The sequence below is a fragment of the Piliocolobus tephrosceles genome, chromosome 10 (genome assembly GCF_002776525.5).
Source record: "Piliocolobus tephrosceles isolate RC106 chromosome 10, ASM277652v3, whole genome shotgun sequence".
Lineage (NCBI taxonomy): Eukaryota > Metazoa > Chordata > Mammalia > Primates > Cercopithecidae > Piliocolobus > Piliocolobus tephrosceles.
The window spans coordinates 52758669-52776420 of NC_045443.1; the positions used below are offsets into that span (position 1 = coordinate 52758669).

Below are 17752 nucleotides of genomic sequence, written 5' to 3' on the forward strand. Positions count from 1 at the left end.
AGGCTGGAGTGCAGTGGCACGATCATGGCTCACTGCAGCCTCGACCTCGAGGGCTCAAGTGATTCTCCCACCTCAGCCTCCTGTGTAGCTGGGACTACAGACATGCACCACCATGACTGGCTAATTTGTTTCTATTTTCTGTAAAGATGAGGTCCCACTATGTTGCACAGGTTAGGTATTACCTATTGTTAAAGCCTGGCTCCAATCAATCACCCCATCTGCAGGTCTTCTCTCTACTCCTCCTTTGGATTTTTATAGACTGGAGACTAGACCACTCACTTAACATTAACCAGCTTCTGCCCCATAGTGATCTGTATTGGTAACTGTGTGTCTGTGCGTCTTACTGAAAGACACAGCGAGAGTGAGAAACAGAGAGCCCTGTCTTTTTTTTTTTTTGAGACGGAATTTTGCCCTTGTCTCCCAGGCTAGCATGCAAGGGTGTGATCTCAGCTCATTGCAACCTCCTCCTCCCAGGTTTAAGTGATTCTCCTGCCTCAGCCTCCCGAGTACCTGGGATTACAGGCACCTGCCACCACGACTGACTAATTTTTTTGTATTTTTAGTAGAGACAGGGTTTCGCCATGTTGGCCAGGCTGGTCTCGAACCTCTGACCTCAAGTGATTCACCTGCCTCAGGCTCCCAAGGTGCTGGGATTACAGGCATGAGCCACCAAGCCCAGCCTTCCCCTGTAGTAACTAGCACAATGCCTGATGCTTAAAAGGTTCTCAGTAAGACTTTGACAAATGGATGGATGAATGAATAGACAGACGTTTTTACATTTATAAGGACAAGGACCAGGCCTCACACCTTTTTATATCTCCCTGATGTACTTGGTATCATACCATATTCCTAACTTATGTTCTCTAAGCACACCTGTGCATATGCACACACCATAAACACACACACACACACACAAACACACACACCATCCTTGCATTCAGTCATGAGAAGCAATACTCACAACAATCTTGCCCCCAGGCCCCTGGCTCCGAACACTGACTCCCAACCACTGGTTCTCCTTGCTTTCCTTTTGCACATCAGCTGGAGGCAGAACACTGGGAATTAGGGGAGGGAAGAGGAGCCCAAGTCCTCTCCTCCCTGCTCACACGCTTCCCCCACTCTGCTCATGCAGGGCCACACCTCCCTGGTCGATGTCCACTCTGTAGCAGTCGGTCTCCTCCAGGCTCAAGGGGCAAGCGAAGAGGCCTCCAGTGCGATTCGCCTGCTGCCCAGGAAGAGCCAGGGCCTGGGGAGCACCCACCAGCAGCCTGCAAGATGGGGCAGGGACAGGGACAGGAGTTAGATGTCAAAATGATCCAACCTCCTTATTGCTGCCCAGGCCCAACCCCTCAGTACTAAAGAGAGTGTTCAAGGACTAAAGAGAAGGGGCAAATGTCAGTTTTCTCAAACCCTGGCAAGGACAAATTAATATACTTGGTCATGCAGTCATCACGTTGCATGTATATACCAGCTGGATGAGGAATCAACATGCACAGTAGATACATACACACACACACACACACACACACACACACACACACGCCAACCTGAGCAGCCAGGCCAGCATTGCTGGTTTGAAAGAACCGCCTGTTCCCAGCACCTGTTCCTGAGTAGGCCTTCCCTACCCCCTCCTTGGCCCCATCCCCAAGCTCTGTCCTGCTCCCCCAACCCAGTCCCGTTGAAACCCAGCCAGAAATGCCAAGAATGCTGGGAGCAAAAGTAACAGGGCCCCAGACCGGCATCAGACTGTGGCTCAGGGACCAGCTTCAGAGGACAGGCAAGAGGCTAGATACGGATCCACTTCCCCTTCATCAGGGACCCAGCAAAGACCCCATCTCCCAGAAGTTGTGCCAGCCCAGGATTCGATCAGTCACTCTGGCTGGCATAGAGGTAGGGACAAGTTTCTCCTTCTGAGTCCAGTGCTACCCCATTCTCTTCCCGGCATCCTGAATCCCCTTCCCCATCCTTCCTTCTCCCCATGTCTTTGATTTCTCCTTCCCTTCCACCCCCACCCAGTCTTCTCTCCTGCCTCCCCCTCAGCCTCTTTCCCAGCTACAACTTTCTTGGCAGGACAATTTTCCATGATCACAGCCAAGACATCTTCCCCAGGGAAGCACTGTGCTGGGAATGGAGGCTGCCTGGGTCCCCCGGGGCTGAAGCCCCAGGCCGGAGTGAAGGCTGGGATGAGGTGAGATGACTGACACCCAGCTGGCTCCATAGGTCCTCTCTTTGCAGAGACTCAGAAGTGGCAGTGGCACAAACCTCAAGGCCTCTCTCCCACACTCTTCTCCTCCATCTCCCTTCCTGGGGGGGCAAAGCCCAAAACCATGTTAGGCAGTATTACAGATAGGCATCTGTGGGACACTGTGCCAGGTCTGCTGGGGTGGAGGGGGAGGGCAGAGAACCATTCTTCCTTCCCACAACTCCTCCTCGTCTCTTAGCAGCTGCCATCCCTTGTCAGAGCCAGTGTCAAGAGAGAGAAGGGGCATAGGGAGTAGGAGAGAAGAGAAGACACATTTGACATTCAACTACTTATTGAGAGTCTATCATATGCCAAGCCCTATGTCAGGTGCTGGTGAGACAAGGAAATCATATTTATTCAGCACCTACTATGATGTCAGATCCGAAGCTAGACACCAGGGATATGAAAAACTAACATTCATCACTGTCCACATATGTGCCAAGCACCAGGATAGGCAAGTCACATGCATTATGTCATGTAATCATTACAACAGTCCTACGAGATAAGGATTCTTTTCTTGTCTTTCAGATGAGGAAACTCACTCAAAGACATTAAGCAGTGATGCTGGAATTCAAATCCACATGAGCCTAACTCCAACACTTTGTCATTCCACTCAGTGACTGACCTGTCTCTAGAACACTGAGACCACCCCAGAAAGGGAAGAAGGGAGAGGGGAGATGAAGGTACCCTGGGCAGAAAACAAAACGGGGTGATACAGCCCTGTGCAAATAAATGGCTACCTTCAGGCAAGTCAGCAGTCCCCCCAACCTCCAAACATAGAGGTGACCATCTCACTGAGGGTTGGGGCTGTCTTTTCATCTTTGTGCTTGCCCCATAGAGAGTGTCAGGATGTGTTTTACTGAACACACACATTTTGTGGACTCATAGAGATACCCAGTGTCACAGCTGGTCAGTGCATAGCTAAGCACCCAGACAAGTTAACTTTGTTCTATGTTCACATCTCCTCTGGAGGCCAAAAGTAGGGAGGAGGAGAGGGGCCCATGTGGAGGAAAGAAGCTGAGTGCATAGATATGCCCAGTCCGCTCTTGGTGGAGAAGAGACCACTCGATCCCCAGTGGAACAAGAGCACCCAGCCGCAGCCTCTCTAGTCCCTCCACCTCTGGTCCAGCCACACACACACTCCTTCCTGACTTCATGCCGTAAGCCCTAACCACCCCAGGCTTCTGGACAGCCACAGTGCAGCCACTGCAGAGAGAAGAGCAAAAAAAAAAAAAGTGTTGGTAGCTGGGGGCAGAGGGACTCCCTGGGAGCTCAGCTAAGTGAAGACAAAGGAGTAGCCCACGACCACTGCACTTCTCGATTCTCCACACACTCCAGGGCCCCAGCCCAAGTCCAGCCCCTCTTTGGCCCCTCTCAATCTGGGTGGCCCTCTGGAGAGGATGCTTGGCCTGGAAGGCTGGCTCAGCAGGGGAGGCCCTCTAGCCAAGCCTTTGGATCCAGAATCTCTGTAAAGCGCTCTGTGAATCACAATACAAGAATAGCAGTACTACTAACACTTTCACAGCACTCACTGCGGGCTATGCACGATTCTAAGCATTTTACATATATTAAGAACTCTTAATCTGCACAACAACTGTATGTAGTCATACTATTGTTTATATCCATTTTACAATTGAAAGAAATAAATGAGGCTGGAACCAGCAGCAAAGGTTAGACCTCAAAGTCTCATCCCAGAGCTAGACTAAAAGACATCGAAACAGGCAAGAAGTTTTTTTCATCAGGGCATGCTAAGGCAGGCAACCTGCAACTAAAAAGCTAGGGACTGAGCAGTTGCCTGGCCTCTCACATGCCCCCCTCCCCCACCCCCCCTGCAGCAGAGCACCCCCTGCTGGAGCAAAAGCAGGGTGAGACAGTCAGGCCCTCTGGGAATGCCCCCAGCCTGGCTCTGGGAGACAGAATCAGGGGCCACCTTCAGAGAGCAGGGGGAAATGACAAGAGACCAAGCTATTAAAAATAACCTAGAATTTGCCTGGAAATAGCTTAGAGAGTTCAGCATGTCCTAAAAAGGTCTCCAGTCCTCGAACTCTGGCAGATGGGGGAAGGAGGGAGGAAGGGAGGAAGGGAGCAAAGGTGAATGAGGAAGCAGATGGTAAACAGAAGAAGAGATGAAGTCCATTGCTTTCTGTCTCTCCCAAAGTTTTGGGGACCACAGCCCCAGCTACCAGATGATAGGGATAATGGAGAAAGAAAGATTAGAGCTAGGCCCCCACTCCACAAGCAAGTGAGGAGAAATGAGCTCTTGTCTCTGCCCCCTGCCCCCAGACCAATAGTAGAGGGAGAAGACAGTCCCAGTGGACAGCATTGATCCCAGTAATGGATACTTAATGTGGCTTAGGCACTGGTTGGAGAGAGAAAAGCCCCCTAGCAGGAGCGGGTTTCGAAGCTTTCTTCATCTCTGGCCTCTCTTTTTACAATCGGACATGTAGCGAGAGCCAAGGATACAGGAAACATGACCAGTCACAGGCCCCTCACAAAAGTATATCCATCTCCCATGGGTCCTGAACTGATTAGAAAGAATTAGAATTGTCCTCCACCCCTTACTCCTCCTGTCTTTGACCTGCTACTGAGATTCCTGGAGCTGGAAATTTGCTGAAGAGGAGGAAGGGGAGCAGCCTGGCCAGCATCCTTCCTGGATCTCTCTCACTGTTACAGCTGCTGTGGCTACTACTGCTACTGCTACTAGTACTTTGGGGGCTCAGTTTTCTGCCACTGTCTATCACCAAGCCACCTACTGCAGGCTGCCAGACCTGGAGATCCTCTCCCAATCTTCCCATGGTCTTAAACCACAGAAGTGGAAGCTCTCTCCTGGCCTCCCAGTGCCCTGCTGCCCTCATTCCATCCATGGCAATGCTCTGGCAGGAAGTTATTTCTGGAGTCTGCCCTGCATGCAGCCCTCTCATGGCACCCTCAACCTCTATGTCCTTTCCATCTCCTCCCATTCTAAGCAGAGACAGACAGTCTCCCTCCCTTGGGGAATACAGCCCTTGGAAGAAGCAGGGGAGCCAGAGGCCCTGGGGCTGGATGAAGGATGCAAGGTGGGGGAAAGGCCCAGAAGAAGGAGATGGTTCGCTGCCAAGACAAGAACCTTCCTTTCCAACTCATCCCTAAGGCAAAACCCTGGGTCTCAGTGCCGGGAAGTGCAGCTTCAGACCCAAGTCAGATGAGGCAAGGCTCCAGGTTGGGGTGCGAGATGTCTGTGGGCAGTCAAGGTCTTGGTGGGGCTGGAAGACAGAGAAATGAGGTGCCCCGCAGAGTGGGGAGGAGGACGATCTGTGGCTCGAGCATGGGGACTCCGGGCGGGTGCGGTGACTCACCAGCTCTGGGGTCGGGGCTGCAACTGCCGGTGCAAGGCCACAGAGAAGCCGAAGAGGCTGCCTGGCTCGCCCTCCTTGCGCAAGGCACCCATCACGTCCAGATTGAAGGCGACAGCCCGTGAGAAGAGCAGTTCGACGAGCAGGGAGCCAAGAAGGTAGCAAATCCAGGAGGCCCCCCAAGGGTCGCGGCTCCGAGCCCCGGCCATGGGACGATCCCCGCGCGCGTTCCCAGCGAGTGCAAGGGAACTCTCGCACGCCCCAAGCCCCAGGTCCCCCCAGGCGCGTCTCTGGTCTCCGAAGTCTCGTTGGTCTTTCAGAGGTTTCCCAGTCTTTCGCCCCGCCAGCCCTCCTCCCTCCCGCCGCTCCGCCGCCCCAGCACCGGCTAGGATAACTACAGCAGCCGCAGCTCGGGCGTCCACTCCGGCTCCCGCCTCCTCTCCCGGGAACACCGTGCAGGCCCCGCCCCCTGCCCCGCCCCTCGTTCCCGCAGCAGGTGGAGACCCAAACGCGTCGCCAAGGGAATGCCCAGGCTGGTGGCTGGGGTGGAAACTAGCCTTGCTGACCCCCCCCCCACCACGCCCCCCAAGCCCAGCACCGGCTCCGGCTCCGCCCCTGCGCGGCGCTCTCCTCCCCTTCTCCCCCCGATCCCATCCCCAGCCCGGGAGTGGTGGAGGCGGCGCCTTGGAATGCGGTGGGAGAGAAGCACAGATAGAAAGAGAGGGGCCGAAACAGAGGAAGGAGGGTAAGAGATGAAAAGTGGGAAGACGCTAAAAGACAACCTGGGAAGAGAAATTTGCAGAGAGAAAGGAAACGTAAGGGGAACGGTCCTGGGCCTGGGCCCAGCGTGGCATCTTAGTGCTCCCTGTTCCCCATGGTCACATAGAGCACTCTTTCTGCTGTTGGGATCAGATCGCTGCCCTCCCCCATCCTATCCCATCCCCCGCCCCCAGCCCTGTAATGACCACAGCAGTGCTAGCCACATCGTCAGGATTCAAGGGAACAGAGAAAAAGAGGCAAGAAGAGAGAGAAAAACTCGGGAGATATGGGGAGCAAATGGAGAAATGGAAAAAAGGAAGGAATGGAGAGGAAGAAAGATGGGCAAGAGGTTAATTGACAAGGGATGGAATGAAGGGAGAAAAGAAAACGACTGGGGATGATTACAGGAAGAGGAAATTAAGCAGTGAGGAGGGGAGGGGGTGTCAAAGAATGCAAAGATGAAAGAGACTGGACCCCAGAGGCAGAGGGATGTAAAGGGTGTCCCCAGCTACCAGACCCTTCCCAGGACTGCACATTTCGTATCCATGAAAGGGGATGGGAGGGGGCAGAGTCCTGGGCTGGCTCAGTAGGACCTGGGTGGGGCGGAGATGGGATCTCCACAGGGACCCAATGGCCTGTCCCTCTTCCTCTCCCTTTCCCTCAGGCTGGGACAGAGGCAAACGGGTGGGGGGACACTTTCCAACTCTCTGCTATTTATTACTCCGATAAAGAAATGGCGCCAGGAGGAGAGACAGGAAATAATTTGGCATAATGGGAACCTCGATTGCTCCCACTTCCCCTTCCTACTCCTCTTGCTTACTGGTGTTGGTCTTGTGAATATACATCTGTCCGTCTTCCCTTCTCTCTCTCACTATCTGATTTTGTCTCATCCCAAATTCTGTTTGGTCATCATTCTTGTCTCTGTCACACTTGGAACCTTTCTCAGAGTATTTCTCAATGTTTCTCATGTTGTCTCTGCCCCTCAAACACTGTCATATTCTTACGATTCTCTCTTCTCCTTCCCTTTCTGAAAAGTTCCAGTATGTGTCCTACCTCCTTCCTCTTCCTGTGTTCTCTTTGTCTCTCCTACTTCATTGTTCAGGATTATATTTCTTTGGGGAAAAAAAAAAAACTGGGTTCTCACTCTGCTGGCCCTGGGACAGTCTTTGCCTTGGATAAGTTAACAGACATTTGGAAATCTGGCCCTCTGTTTTCCAATACTACACCTGTGGATATCCCCTCCAGAGCACTAACACATCTCTAAACAGGTACTATAAGGAAATACATATGCTGTCATCAGGGCTGGCACCAGGATTCTACTTTCACCATGCCCTCCCCATTCTTTTTAATATCTCAGAGCCCCAGACAGTAGAGAAGAGATGACATGGGAATGCAGAATTGCAAAATCAGGATAGAACGGAGACTACTGACTCCCTGCCCAGGCCTCCCCGACCCCAGCTCAAAATACCTTTAGAGCCCAAGCTGCCTCCTATCAGCACCTGCAGCTTCTGCCTGCCTCCATTCCCACTCCACTGGCTTCTGTGATCGAGGGCTGAAATCAGATGCCAAGAATCTGCCTCTGACCTCCTCTGCCCAAATATTTGAGAAGTCACCTCACCACCACAGGAGGAAAGATCAGGAAATAAGAGAGAGAGAGGCCACCCAAAATTAGCCTGGCTATAAATAGAGGGTCAAGGGAGGGAGGGGAACACACAAGAGCACGCTAGACCAGCCTAGTAAATTTAGACATGTAGAGTTCTCTCAAGAAGAAATGAGACCAGAATGTTGGAGTGGAAGATAATATTGTAGGTGAAGAGGGAAAGTAAGAAACTAAAGGGGGCCGGGCACGGTGGCTCATGCCTGTAATCCCAGCACTTTGGGAGGCCGAAGCAGGTGGATCACCTGAGATCAGAAGTTCAAGACCAGCCTGGCCAACATGGTGAAACTCTGTCTCTACTAAAAATGCAAAAATTAGCCGGGTGTGGTGGCGGATGCCTGTAATCCCAGCTACTCTGGAGACTGAGGCACAAGAATCACTTGAACCCGGGAGGTGGAGGTTGCAGTGAGCTGAGATGGCACCACTGCACTCCAGCCTGGGTGACGGAGACTCCATCTCAGAAAAAAAGAAAAAAAAAGGAAACCAGAAGGATCCAGAGAATGGGGTAAGGTCAATATTAAAACAAATAAACTGTTAGAGAACTTCTTGTATTTCAGTCAAGAACTTAGGAATTAGTTAAATTAAAAACTAATGCTGAGCTGGGCACAGTGGCTGATGCCTGTAATCCCAGCACTTTGAGAGGCCAAGGCATGAGGATCACTTGAGCCCAGGAGTTGGAGACCAGCCTGGGCAACATAGGGAGACCCCCATCTCTACAAAAAATACAAAAATTAGTCAAATCTGTGGTCCCAGCTACTCAGGAGGCTAGGTGGGAGCATCGCTTGAGCCCAGGAGGTCAAGGCTGCAGTAAGCCGTGATCTTGCCACTGCACTCCAGCCTGGGCGATAGAGTGAGACCCTGTCTCCAAACAAAAAATGCTGAAACTGTATTATTCCACTCGCATATCATTCTCAAAATGACAAAACTATAGAGATGAAGAGCAGATTACTGGCTGCCAGGGGACAAGGAGGGAGGGGGGTGGGGACAAATACAAAGGAATAGCACAAGGGGGTTCCTTTGTGGTGATGGGTTTTGTATCTTGATTATGGTGGTGATTATCCAAATCTATACACGATTTAAAACTGCACAGAACTACAAACAAACAAATAAATGCATGTAAAAAATGGTGAAAACTGAGTAAGGCCTGCAGGCCAGTTAACAATACTGTACCAATATCAACTTTTTGGTTTTGATTTTGTGCTACAGTTATATAAGATGTCATCATTAGGGGAAATTGAGTGAAGGGTACACAAGATTTCATGTGCTATTTTTGCAACTTCCTCTATAATTATTTCAAAATAATTTCCAAGCCAGACATGGTGGCTCACACCTGTAATCCCAGCACTTTGGGAGGGAGGGAGGCGGATCACTTGAGGTCAGGAGTTTGAGACCAGCCTGGCCAATATGACAAAAACCCATCTCTATTAAAAATACAAAAATCAGGCTGGGCACAGTGGCTCACGCCTGTAATTCCAGCACTTTGGGAGGCTGAGGTGGGAGGATCACGAGGTCAGGAGATCAAGACCATCCTGGCTAACACGGTGAAACCCCATCTCTACTAAAAATATGAAAAATTAGCCGGGCATGGTGGTGGGCACCTGTAGTCCCAGCTACTCGGGAGGCTGAGGCAGGAGAATGGTGTGAACCCGGGAGGCAGAGCTTGCAGTGAGCAGAGATCGTGCCACTGCACTCCAGCCTGGGCAACAGAGCAAGACTCTGTCTCAAACAAAAAAAACACAAAAATCAGCCGGGCATGGTGGCACACGCCTGTAATCCCAGCTACTCAGGAGGCTGAGGCACAAGAATCGCTTGAACCCACAAGGCAGAGGCTGCAGTGAGCAGAGATAGCACCACCGCACTCCAGCCTGGGGGACAGAGTGAGACTCTGTCTCCAAAAAAAAAAATAATTAAAATTTTTTGTGCTTCTAAGGATACCATTAACAAAGTAAAATGATAATCCATGGACTCGATTATCCACTCCACTCCATGGAATAGATTAATCCACTGTACTTTCAGCCTGGGCAACAGAGTGAGACTCTGTCTCAAAAAAAACAAAAGAAAAGAAAAGAAAAGAAAAAGAAATGTGGCTAGTATGACTGAGAAACTAAATTTTTTAAATAAATTTAATTTAATTTAAAAATGAAAGATTAATAATTTTTATAAAAATTTCCAAAATTTTGGAAGTTGAGAAATGTCCAGATCCAGCCAAGATTTTAGCCCTTTAGCTCTTGGATGAGTGGAAGCTGAGGTTTTCTCCAGCTCCTTCCCTTTTAACATCTTCTTCCCTTCCATTTGAGATCAGTATTTTTCAACTCTCTCAAATCACACTTTTTGCACCTGTTGTCTCTAGCTTACAAGCAAACACTTCCAGAACACACACTTCAGGGCTAACTTCTCCCTCCACCTCATCTGGCAACAGAGGCTTGGAGCTTATGTCCCAGGGTCAGGATTTTCCATCCCAACACGCACACCGTGAGGACTTTTTCACTTCACTTGCCTCTCCAGCACTAGAATCCTTCTGCCTGCCTCTGAATTCTGGTTGTAGTCAAAGCTTGAACTATGGGAGTGGCTGGGAGGAAAAGAACATAAATGTGATGGAGGGAATTCAGTGGGGAAACAGCTTGACTGCTCTGGTCTTTGAGGATCCAAAAGAAACCCTTACACTTGAGAAGGACTAGGAGGTCACTCACCAAAGGGAGCCATTTAGACTGTCTTGAGGGCCCCTTTTCTTTGAGCACTGGCTTCAGGCCAACATTTGGAACTTAGCCACACCACCAACAACCCCCTCTCTCGAAGCCCAGCCAGATTTCCCAGTATGTGAAGCCTTCTCTACTCACTCTGTGTCCTCCCTCAGTCCTCGTCCAACCCCTAACAACTCAGCAGCTTCCAGCCCTCTTTGGCCCAGCCAGTCAGTTTGGAGCTTGCTAATTAAAGCTAACTCTGAAAGAGACCTCAAAAGAAGAGGGAAATGAGTGATGAGTGTGGAGTTGCATTCATTCAGTCTAAGGGAAAATAATCTGAGTAGGAAATTGTTAAGGAGAGGTGAGCAGAAATAGACTTCAAATTTCAAGAGTCATCCTCCAGATAGATATGTATGTGAATTGTGTCCATCTCTACCAAGCACAGGTGAAGCTGAGCTTCAACCACAGCATAAACAAAGGTTAAATAGAGAATAATAAAGGCCCAGAAAAAGAACAGATGAAGGATAACCCTAGAAAGATCAGATGGGGACGCTAGATACAGATACCCCATATCCTCTGCTCAGCTCTAGGGCAAAGGAACAGCCAGTGTGCAGGAGAGGAGGGAGAGGTTAATGTCTGCAGAATCCTGGCAGTCTCTATACCGATCGTGAAAATGTCAAGCAGTTGTGCCAAGAAGGGTGAGGGTAATACAGGATGGGCCTGACACTCTCCCTGAGTCGGCCTAATCTTAACATTTAGACTCACCCTTGAAAGCCCCCAACACCAACCCCCCACATTAGCCCTCACCCTCTGTTTCACTTATCCCATGTCACCATTATCTTGACACTTCCAACCCATGTCCTTCTCTCCAGGCCCCACAGCTCTGGAGGTGAGGCACCAGGCATTTCCAATCTGCCTCTATTTTGCTTGCTCACTGCAGTTGGAAGCTGGAGCCAGAGAGGGGGAAGGCCTGGGCCAGGCTGCCCTGTGATGTTCTCACTCTTCCCGCTTCTATTGATTAGCCCTTCTCTGGAGCAGAGTCTCTTTCCAAACACTCCTCCCCTGCCAGGATTCCCTACAGCTTATGCCCAGCAAGCTAGAGGGGTGTAATGATTAGAGATACGGAGATTCCCAGAAAAGTGCTCTGGGTCTACCCTCCTGGGGTCTCAACTATGGTGTATGCAGTATACAGTGGTAATACTCAGGCTCTGGAGTCAGATAGCCTGGATTTGTATCCTAGCTCTACCACGAATGAACTCTATTACTTAACTGCCTTGTACCTCAGATTCTTCATCTGCAAATTCGGGATACTCATAATAATATTTCACAGAACTGTTCTAGGGATGAAATGAATTAATACATGGAAAGTGCTTGACCTGTGATGAGTCCTCAGGAAATGTTTAAAAAGAAGGCACAGTACACATATAATTTAGACACATACACACAGTATCTCACGTTTTTATTAGAATTTTTATTTTGGCACTTAAAATGTTTTGCTTTATCTACCACTTAAGCATTTCATGTGCTTCTCCTCACTAATCCTTTGACAGTTGCACATCTCCCAGGATTTGGGATGCTATTCTGCAAATAGCTGAATGAATCATTCATTGATCAGTAATTCTCAAATCTTACTCAGAAAATTCAAGAATGTTTTCTTCTAACTCAATCAGCACCCATTTCTCCCCCGCCCCCCGCAAGTAAATATAATGAAGTCAACTTCAACTATGCCAATGAATCACAAAATGAGAGAATGCCAAAGTTGGAAATAGTTTTATATGGTTTAGCCCAGTGAGTCTCAACCCCGGATACACATTAGAATCACCAGAACAGCTTTTAAAATATACTGATGAGGCCGGGGGCGGTAGCTCACACCTGTAATCCCAGCACTTTGGGAGGCCGAGGCAGGCGGATTACCTGAGGTCAGGAGTTCGAGACCAGTCTGACCAACGTGGTGAAACCCCATCTCTACTAAAAATACAAAAATTAGCCAGGCGTGGTGGCACGCGCCTGTAATCCCAGCTACTCAGGAGGCTGAGGCAGGAGAATCGCTTGAACCTGGGAGGCGGAGGTTGCAGTCAGCTGAGATCATGCCACTGCACTCCAGCCTAGGGGACAGAGCAAGACTCTGTCTCAATAATAATAATTATTATTATTATATACACACACACACACACACACACACACACACACACTGATGTTTGGTCTCCACTCCTTAGATTTTATTTAATTAGTCTGGAATCAAGACTTTTTTTTTTTGAGACAGAGTCCCACTCTGTCACCCAGGCTGGAGTGCAGTGGTGTGATCTCCTCTCACTGAAATCTCCGCCTCCCAGGTTTAAGCGATTCTCCTGCCTCAGCCTCCTGAGTAGCTGGGATTACAGGCTCGCGTCACCACGCCTGGCTAATTTTTGTATTTTTGTATCTTTAGCAGAGACAGGGTTTCACCGTGTTGTTCAGCCTGGTCTGGAACTCCTGACCTCGTGATCCACCCGCCTCGGCCTCCCAAAGTGCTGGGATTACAGGCGTGAACCACCGCGCCCGGCTAATCAAGGCATTTTTATAAACCTTGTGATTTTTGTGATTCTAATGTTTAGATTCTAATGCTTAGCCAGGATTGAGAACCACCTATTTAATTCAATCCCTTCTCCTAGTTTTACTAAAGAGAAAACTAGAATCCAGAGTGGTAAGCAACTTGCCCAAAGTCACCCAACATGTTAGTGCAAAGTGCACCGAGAGAGATTGTACCAGTAGCAAGAATAGGCTGATGATGTTTATATTTGTTCTCGTTGGAGTTAATCCCGGAAGCATTTCTTTTTAGTTCACAGAGGCCTTATATAAATTACTTTTTACTTTGGCACAGCACTTAAGCTTCTGCTAAGACTGAAATGGGTTCGCATTCCTGACCACAAAAGGACAGAGATGAAATTCTACATTCACACCGCCCGCCAAGTTAGCCAAGCTCCCTAGGAGGCTGTCTGAAGTGCCTAAAATGCTTCTCTACAATGATCACCCAGAGTTGAGAGACTTCAGTGGGGTAGTGAGAAGAAAGAGGGCTGGGAGAGACAGGAAAGCATTCTCTCCCTGAAGGAACTGGGAATCAACTGAGAACCAGCTAGCACTGCCAGGAGGTAAGGAGAGGGAAGGAGAATAATTTAAATGAGCACAGGGAGCTTCTGCTCCCTCAACAACCAAACGGTGATAGACGGCCTGGCACCACCAGCCCTCGAAGCCTGAGAGCCACAGAAAATGTTAAAAACTGGCTTGGCAATATGAGTATTAAAAAATACTTCTTCCAACACTCACCAAAAAGTAAGCTCCCAATAAAGAAAAGAGTTCACCTGCCCTCCGCAACCCTCTACCTCCCTTCCCCGCCAAGATTTTCACCCAACGTCTCAAAAGAGGGCGGTTCCCAACCTCACGTGACACAGCGGTCACGTGACATGACCCCAGGGAGCCGAGGTGAGCGTTCCAGCTTCCGGAGCTGGAGGGGGCCCGGCGTACCCAGCCCCCAGCCCGACGTGACCATGCTGTCCCGCCTCCTAAAAGAACACCAGGCCAAGCAGAATGAACGAAAGGAGCTACAGGGTGAGCCAAATATCCTGTCGGCCGTTTTCTTTCCGGCCGCGGCCTAGCTTCAGCCCGGAGCCTGGATCTCGAGTGACTACCCATATCCAGGGAAGGACGCTAGCTAGCGGGCAACGGGCATGGGGGAGAGGGAATTTCAGGGCGGCTTTTTTTTGAAACTCCTTTGCCTTGCCAACTGTCTCTGGTCCCTTGGGCAACACTCCGGTCCCCTCGGCAACGCCCCTAACCCCCGACCTGCAGCACCTCAGCCCCGCCCCTGCCCCGGAGCGCCCTGCTTATTGGCCCTGGGAGCCTCTCGTCCTGGTGGTAGGAACGAGCGACTCTGTAGGGAGGAGGGTGTGGGGAACCCTCCAGAGACGGGCTTCTTGGAGGCCTGAAACCCCCGGAACGGAGGTGAGGCACTTGTTTCCTGAGTCCGGGCTGCAATCTCGGAGTTACCGATTCTTCGGCCAAGATAGTGGAGAAAGAGTGTCTGGGAGTCGGGAGTCCTGGGCGCTGCCGCTGACTTCCTGGCGTCCCTGAGTGAGTCCGTTTCCCTCCCAGAGTACCAGTTTCCTCATCTCTAAAATGAAAGAGGTTGCGCTATGTTTTGCAAGGTCCTTTTCAGCTCCGGCATTCAGAGATTAGTTAAGAAATTTCGGCAACTAGCAAAATAGTAATGGATGGGTAAGGAACTTTTAACACTACCCCTCAAAAACCCAAATCTCCCCTCCAATTCCTTTTCCCCCTCTCCCCAGAGAAGAGGAGGCGAGAGGCTATCACTGCAGCGACCTGCCTGACAGAAGCTTTGGTGGATCACCTCAATGTGGGGTATGAACCTCTTTCTCATCAACACCAGTTTCCTCCTTCCCCAACCCGCCCAAGTTTAGGCACTGGCCAGTCTGGCCCTCAGACCGCTGTTGAAGTGGTGGGATGTTCCACTAATTCACCTATCCTACCCCGCCCCTCCCAGCTCTACATAGAGAAACTTGAGTCAACTCTGAGTCCTAGCACTGGGCAAGGGAGGAACAGCTGCAGTGTTAGAGAAGCAGCCAGATTTCCTCTTCCCCACATTAACTTCCCTGGCATTACAACTTGATGCCATCTGCCCACCTCCCTTCACCCTTCCAAGTCCAGCTGTCATTTCAGCAGGAGGGAGAGCACCCTCCTTCATTACAGCTTACCACCCTCTCCTTGCCTCCCACCCTCTGGCAAGCCTGGGGAGCAGCTGGCAGGAAAGAGATGGCACAGCTGGTGGTGGTGAGAGCAGAACCTGTTCCAGGAGCTATGGCAGAGCCAGGCTGTCTCTTACCTTCCTGCTGGGTCTCTGGGGACCACACCCTGCCCCAGCTCTAAATGAGAATGCCAGTAACAGCCAAAGACTTGGGAAAAAGCAAAGAACATTGTCTCTTGACCCTGAGTGACCCAGAAGCGTGCAGAGATGACGATTTGCTAGTCTGCCTGTTGGAAGAAAGGCAGTATGGTACCTTCCACCCCAGGTCAAGTAGAGCAGCTTGGTGTGAATCCAGAGACTGAGTCATCCAAGTGATCCATGCAGGGGCTGGGGTCATCTTCATTATTCATCGTGGGGGAAGGTTGAGAAAAAGTTGTGGTTGGGGCCTCTGATCTCCCTTCTCTCCAGGCAGCTGTCTTTACTCAGTGTGAATATAGAAGCAGGTGGTCAATGGGGAAAACCAGGAGTTCAGGAACTCTCAGGGGAGTCTGTTTCAGTTCCTACCCCACCCTTGACAGTGACCCAGCTGTCTCCCAAAAAGAAGGGACAGGGTCTGCCCTCCCAATTTCTCCCTCCCACATTGGCGCCTCCTGGGCTGTGCCGTGCCCATCATTAGTGAGATTGGCCCAGGCTTCTCCCTCTTCTTTTCCTTTGCTAGAGGCCACCCCACTTTCAGCTTAGAGGGCAGCTAAGCCAAAGCCAGATTAGAAAGGGTTTTGTGTTGCTGCCCACGGCTCCTCTCATTCCCAGGAAAGGAAAACAAAGGCTCAGTCTATCTTGGCCCCTGTCAGGTGTCCTGCCCACTCCCTCAGCCCCCACCAACCCCTTCCCCGCTCTAGCCCCCACACATTCCAGTGGGTAGGGGCACCGGATGTGGAATCTCCTGGCTGACTAGAGCTTTGGGGTGGGAAGTGAAAAATTCAGCAGCCAATAAAGGAGAACAATTATTGCGGGGGTGGAGGAGGGCAAAAAACATTGGCAGAAGGTTGGGGACACCAACCCCATGGTAGTAATGGTAACCACAGCCCATACCTTGATTGAAAAGAAAAACTAGTGTCTAAGGCAGAAGGGAGGGAGCATGTGTGTGTGTGTGTGTGTGTGTGTTCCTTGATCTGTGTGGGCGAAGGCTTGGAAGAGCAACTGAGAGCTGAGGAGAAACCCCTGGGATATCCTCTTTTGACCCAAGGTTTCTGGGGAGGGGTTTGTGCTCCCATCCTACCCCAGCTTCAGGGAGGGGCCCAATTTCCCTCTCCAACTTCTTGCATAGATCCCTGGGCCTCCAATCACTGCCAGATGTGTCCCTCCTGCTGGATTTTCCCAGTTTTTCCATGCCCCTTTTTCCCTCCCAGCTTTTTCCTCAGGGATATCACCCCAGGTTTTCCCTCCCTTCCCCCACTCAGCTGCAGGAACTCCTTTTTGGGGGTTGGAGCTGGTATGTTTCTAGTCAGCTCCGAGCTTGGCTCTCCTGGGAATCCTGGGAGTGAGAGGAAGGAGCTGGGTTTATTTGCATGTACTGGTAGTCATTTGCATCACATCCAAAAATGGCCAAAATTATGAGCCCTGATTCTTGGCTGAACTGCCACTGCTGCAAGGGAATATTAGTTCTGGAGACCACCCCCAACTAGCCGGGTGAGCTCATCTCCTCCCTCCTCCAACCCCCCAGTGTGGCCCAGGCCTATATGAACCAGAGAAAGCTGGACCATGAGGTGAAGACCCTACAGGTCCAGGCTGCCCAATTTGCCAAGCAGACAGGCCAGTGGATCGGAATGGTGGAGAACTTCAACCAGGCACTCAAGGTGGGCCATACTCCCTACCTCACCACCCCAATCCTGGGTCCCCATTGGCTGCCTCCAGTCAGTTTACCTCAGGTTTAGGTCAAGGAGGAAGTAGCGTGGTCCCAGAAACCCCATCTATAGCCCCAGTGTCAGAAAAGATAGAGAGAAAGAAAAGCAGTTGGTGGGTCCAAGTAAAGCCTTTTCCAGGAGATGAATAAAACGTATTCCCCAGACTGGAAGCCATACTCTACCCATTCTGATTCCTGGGCTCCCACCTCCTCTCCCCCTTCCCAGGAAATTGGGGATGTGGAGAACTGGGCTCGGAGCATCGAGCTGGACATGCGCACCATTGCCACTGCACTGGAATATGTCTACAAAGGGCAACTGCAATCTGCCCCTTCCTAGCCCCTGTTCCCTCCCCCGACCCCATCCCTCCTACCTCACCCACAGGGGGAAGGAAGGAGGCTGACAAGCCTTGAATAAAACACAAGCCTCCATTTCTCTGTGG

At 50.7% G+C, this 17752-nt stretch overlaps 2 protein-coding genes across 7 annotated transcripts in view; one reads left to right on the top strand and one right to left on the bottom strand.

Moving 5' to 3' along the window:
* Positions 1-10832, bottom strand: part of ITGA7 (integrin subunit alpha 7) — a 26075-nt gene extending 15243 nt beyond the window's left edge. For 3 of the 6 annotated variants that reach the window (XM_023210862.2, XM_023210861.2, XM_023210860.2), the window contains exons 1-3: positions 5578-5990; positions 1141-1268; positions 962-1041 (exon numbers count right to left, since the gene is read on the bottom strand). In XM_023210862.2, the coding sequence (XP_023066630.2) occupies positions 962-1041; positions 1141-1268; positions 5578-5783 (414 nt within the window). In that variant the 5' untranslated portion in view covers positions 5784-5990. Of the gene's footprint in view, positions 1-961; positions 1042-1140; positions 1269-5577; positions 5997-10487; positions 10560-10680 lie in introns of those variants that run through there. The other 3 variants (XM_031936314.1, XM_031936315.1, XM_031936313.1) reach the window with 3 other exon arrangements.
* Positions 10833-14080: 3248 nt separating this feature from the next.
* Positions 14081-17745, top strand: BLOC1S1 (biogenesis of lysosomal organelles complex 1 subunit 1). The gene is made up of 4 exons (XM_023210859.2): positions 14081-14256; positions 14994-15066; positions 17133-17265; positions 17539-17745. The coding sequence occupies exons 1-4, from the start codon at positions 14112-14114 to the stop codon at positions 17647-17649; spliced, it is 462 nt and encodes a 153-aa protein (XP_023066627.1). The 5' UTR covers positions 14081-14111; the 3' UTR covers positions 17650-17745.
* The last annotated feature ends 7 nt before the right edge of the window (positions 17746-17752 follow it).

Excerpts from the sequence above, each read along its gene's own strand:
- BLOC1S1 (XM_023210859.2), top strand. The coding sequence starts at position 14,112 with ATGACCCCAGGGAGCCGAGGTGAGCGTTCCAGCTTCCGGAGCTGGAGG. Across the intron at positions 14,257-14,993 it reads TGAACGAAAGGAGCTACAGG|AGAAGAGGAGGCGAGAGGCT; the intron begins GTGAGCCAAATA and ends CCCTCTCCCCAG. Across the intron at positions 17,266-17,538 it reads ACTTCAACCAGGCACTCAAG|GAAATTGGGGATGTGGAGAA; the intron begins GTGGGCCATACT and ends CCCCCTTCCCAG.